Below are 3,040 nucleotides of genomic sequence, written 5' to 3'. Positions count from 1 at the left end.
ATTTTCTTTTCACCCGCAGTTTGTAGCGTTGCCAGAAAACTCAACCGAAGCGTGTCCAACACCGGTAGCAACAAACAGAACAAGGCAGTGTTCTATTTAATTTCCTGAATTTAAAGACCAGTCTCAGAACCAGGGGCGACCAGCGGTGCGTCCCTTCTACTGGAGGGGTGGCAGTTGTATGAACGCAACATAGTGCAACGTAACAGGGTGACCCTCCCTGCAAGGCGTAACCGGCCATCACCCGAGGGTTTCATCCCTCGTGCATGCTACCAGATCCGCGAGGTGGAAAACCGTCCAAGCAGTCATAAATGCGATCCGTGCATAAGTACGATAATCCAGACATCAAATTATGGGAAATTCTACCCATCTGTTACACGAAATAGTTCAAGTCCAAAGATAGCCCGGTGAGAACAGCAGGTCGAGGTGAATTGCTAATAAGCGTGCTTGATGCAGTATGTACGCTATACAAGCAACAGGGGACTGTGTTCCTCCAAAGGCAGGTGCTCGCGACAAATTTTGTGGATGGAAAACGGAAGGAAAGCTCATGAGCCGAAGACCCGCACACTGCAGCACGTGAACATCTACTCAACCTTGTTATCTGGAGGCTCCATTCACATGCTAGACGGCAGAAGCATTGCTCGTTTTTCTACTTTTTGGTGTCCGAACATCGTCTAATTTTGAAATCGTTCTATATATGTCGTTCAGTTCAGCCAATCGCTCAAAAGGCGTAATCATGAATTTTGACGTTCCGTTAGCTGCGTTTGGACAATTAGCTGCTCCATGTATCTGGCAGATCTACAAGGCTCTAGCAACTTTAGTTGGCTAACTACACATTCCAGCTGCTTATCTAAACCTTCTGCTGGTGATGGCTGAGGTCTGCAGACCAGAGATACAGCTACGCCACCTTCTGGTAGATCGTGTTCGGCCAGCCACTGACGATGGATTGGAAATTTACCTGGGCATTGTATATTTGCCTAATTAACTTACCGTAGGGGAACCAGTGGTCGCTGGATGCAGAGAACACGCGTACGCAGAATAGCCTTATAGATTGGCAAAAGGTGAACGCGCAGGTTTCAGCTGAGGTGTCAACCGTTTGAGAACATTTTGAGATTTGTACCACAAAATAACTGGGTTTCTCATCTTGAATCGATCTGTCTGATAGTGTATCAGATTTGGCGAGCACATGCAAATGTGTGTGTGAAACTGATTGGCGGAATACGTCGTCAGCAGAGAAAACACAGATGGAACTTGTTTGTTTTCCTCGCAAAATTCTCGGTGGTCACAGCAATGACTGGTGCGCATCTCATACTTGCGCATGAGCCATTTGCTGTGCTGAGAGCTCTTCTGGATGGCGCGCTCGGGGCTATTGGCTTGGCAAACATGCCCCTTCAAATGCATGTTGGCGTTCCCCAGATGGTTATTGGTCACGTTCAAGTAATGCACCATCCCGCGCCGTGCATAAATGGCCCACTTTTGAGTGCACCCTGTACACCATGGTGTAACACCTAAGAGCAATAAAGTTAGAGACAAACCAGTGGTCGGTTCTCCACAGGATTTTTAAATCGTGGCAAAACCTACGTGATTACTGTCCGCTGCACAGTTGCTTACTCAGCTGCGTTATCAAAGCAGGTCACTCGGTGTAACATGTGCCGGGTGTGTTTAGAAATCGTCTTCACCAGTTACAGTGATCGCTTGCTGCGAGTGAAAATAGCGCTGCATTATGTAGCAGCCGAAAACAGCTTTCGCAACCTGCATCCGCAATCTCATCTTTTCTCTGCCGAACGTCTTGACCGACTGCTTCATTCCATTCAGTTTCTTGCCTCCAAATGGCTTCGGATGAGGAAAAGAAGGCAGGTGCACCGAAGGAAAGCAAGATTTCCGAAGAAGGCAGGCGCACCAAAGGAAAGCAAGATTTCCGAAGATGCCAAAGCAGGGTTAATGCCAGATGGGGCATCAACTCCAACGCAGAACAACGAAGAACAAATCAGACGATCCGTATGAGAAAGAGAGCCGATGGTTCGTGTGCCTCTATCGTCCTAACTATAAAGCGGCTAGCACCAGCCATCCTAAATGAGGTCGATTTGTCTGTCATCATTTTTCTTTCTTTTCCCTCCTTAACTACTGCACGGAAGAGCTGAAACAACAAAATTTCATGAATGCTTATCTGCAGAGCAATTCTGCAAGACATCGCCTTCACAATCTTCAGGGCTATTAACGATGCGTCTGCAATGAATCATAAATCTGAACGGGATTGAAAACTCAAAAGTGGCATCAACGCCAAAGAAGAGGGAGCATTTGTGATATTAGTGTTATTTGATAATTTGCAAGGGACATGCCAATTGAGGAATGGTTAGATCGGTACAACCTGGAAGCGACAGATGACGACACGGCGGGGAAGAAATTATAACCAACGCGTCACGCGTATCACTTGAAAAGTCAAGCCACATGTGGAAACCGGAAAACTTGGACGACGAACAGTCCAAAAATGATGCTGGCTGACCTGAACTGGAAATAAAAATCATTGCTGATTATGAGTGACCTTGGGTGGTTGAGCGGATGACCAGGGTCATAAGAAGCAGATATGGAGATAGGGGTGGATAAATTCGAAGTGGGGACAAATGATGAGATTGGTATTAAAATACGGCTTACTTCGAGACCAAGTGAGCTCACTGGTATCGATATTGTGGGGTAGTCAGGTGTAAGAGATATTTTCGGTAGGGAGATGAGTGCCAAAGCATAAGGCCAAACTAACACCGTAGATGAAATCGAACTTGTGGAAGGGGCTAGCGAGAAAGCAGGTACGTTAAATCCGAACGAACGGTTCAGTGGGTGAGAATGAACTCGCCCAGATGCGGATAGGGCCAGGCGAAAAATATGTCCGTAGTTGCAATTACAGGCGAAATGTGACATTTGAGGTAAGCGAGAAAATAGATGCGGGAGTGCCATTAGGCTGAGTACGGCGTTGCCATATCATCATCGCACTAACATACTCACGATTGTGGACATCTCCTTATCGTCCAAATTTTTCCTCAGTTGTTGC

At 46.7% G+C, this 3,040-nt stretch overlaps 1 protein-coding gene across 1 annotated transcript; it reads left to right on the top strand.

Annotated features, from left to right (window-relative positions):
• Window positions 1-1,826: 1,826 nt before the first annotated feature.
• On the top strand, window positions 1,827-2,138 carry T265_11512 (hypothetical protein; the record flags this gene model as incomplete). Its single annotated transcript, XM_009178188.1, has 1 exon — window positions 1,827-2,138. The coding sequence occupies one exon, from the start codon at window positions 1,827-1,829 to the stop codon at window positions 2,136-2,138; it is 312 nt and encodes a 103-aa protein (XP_009176452.1).
• Window positions 2,139-3,040: the final 902 nt, after the last annotated feature.

The sequence above is a fragment of the Opisthorchis viverrini genome, assembly GCF_000715545.1.
Source record: "Opisthorchis viverrini unplaced genomic scaffold opera_v5_513, whole genome shotgun sequence".
NCBI classification, from domain to species: domain Eukaryota; kingdom Metazoa; phylum Platyhelminthes; class Trematoda; order Opisthorchiida; family Opisthorchiidae; genus Opisthorchis; species Opisthorchis viverrini.
Note: the sequence above shows the minus strand (reverse complement) of the source record. Positions and strands in the feature narration are given on the sequence as shown.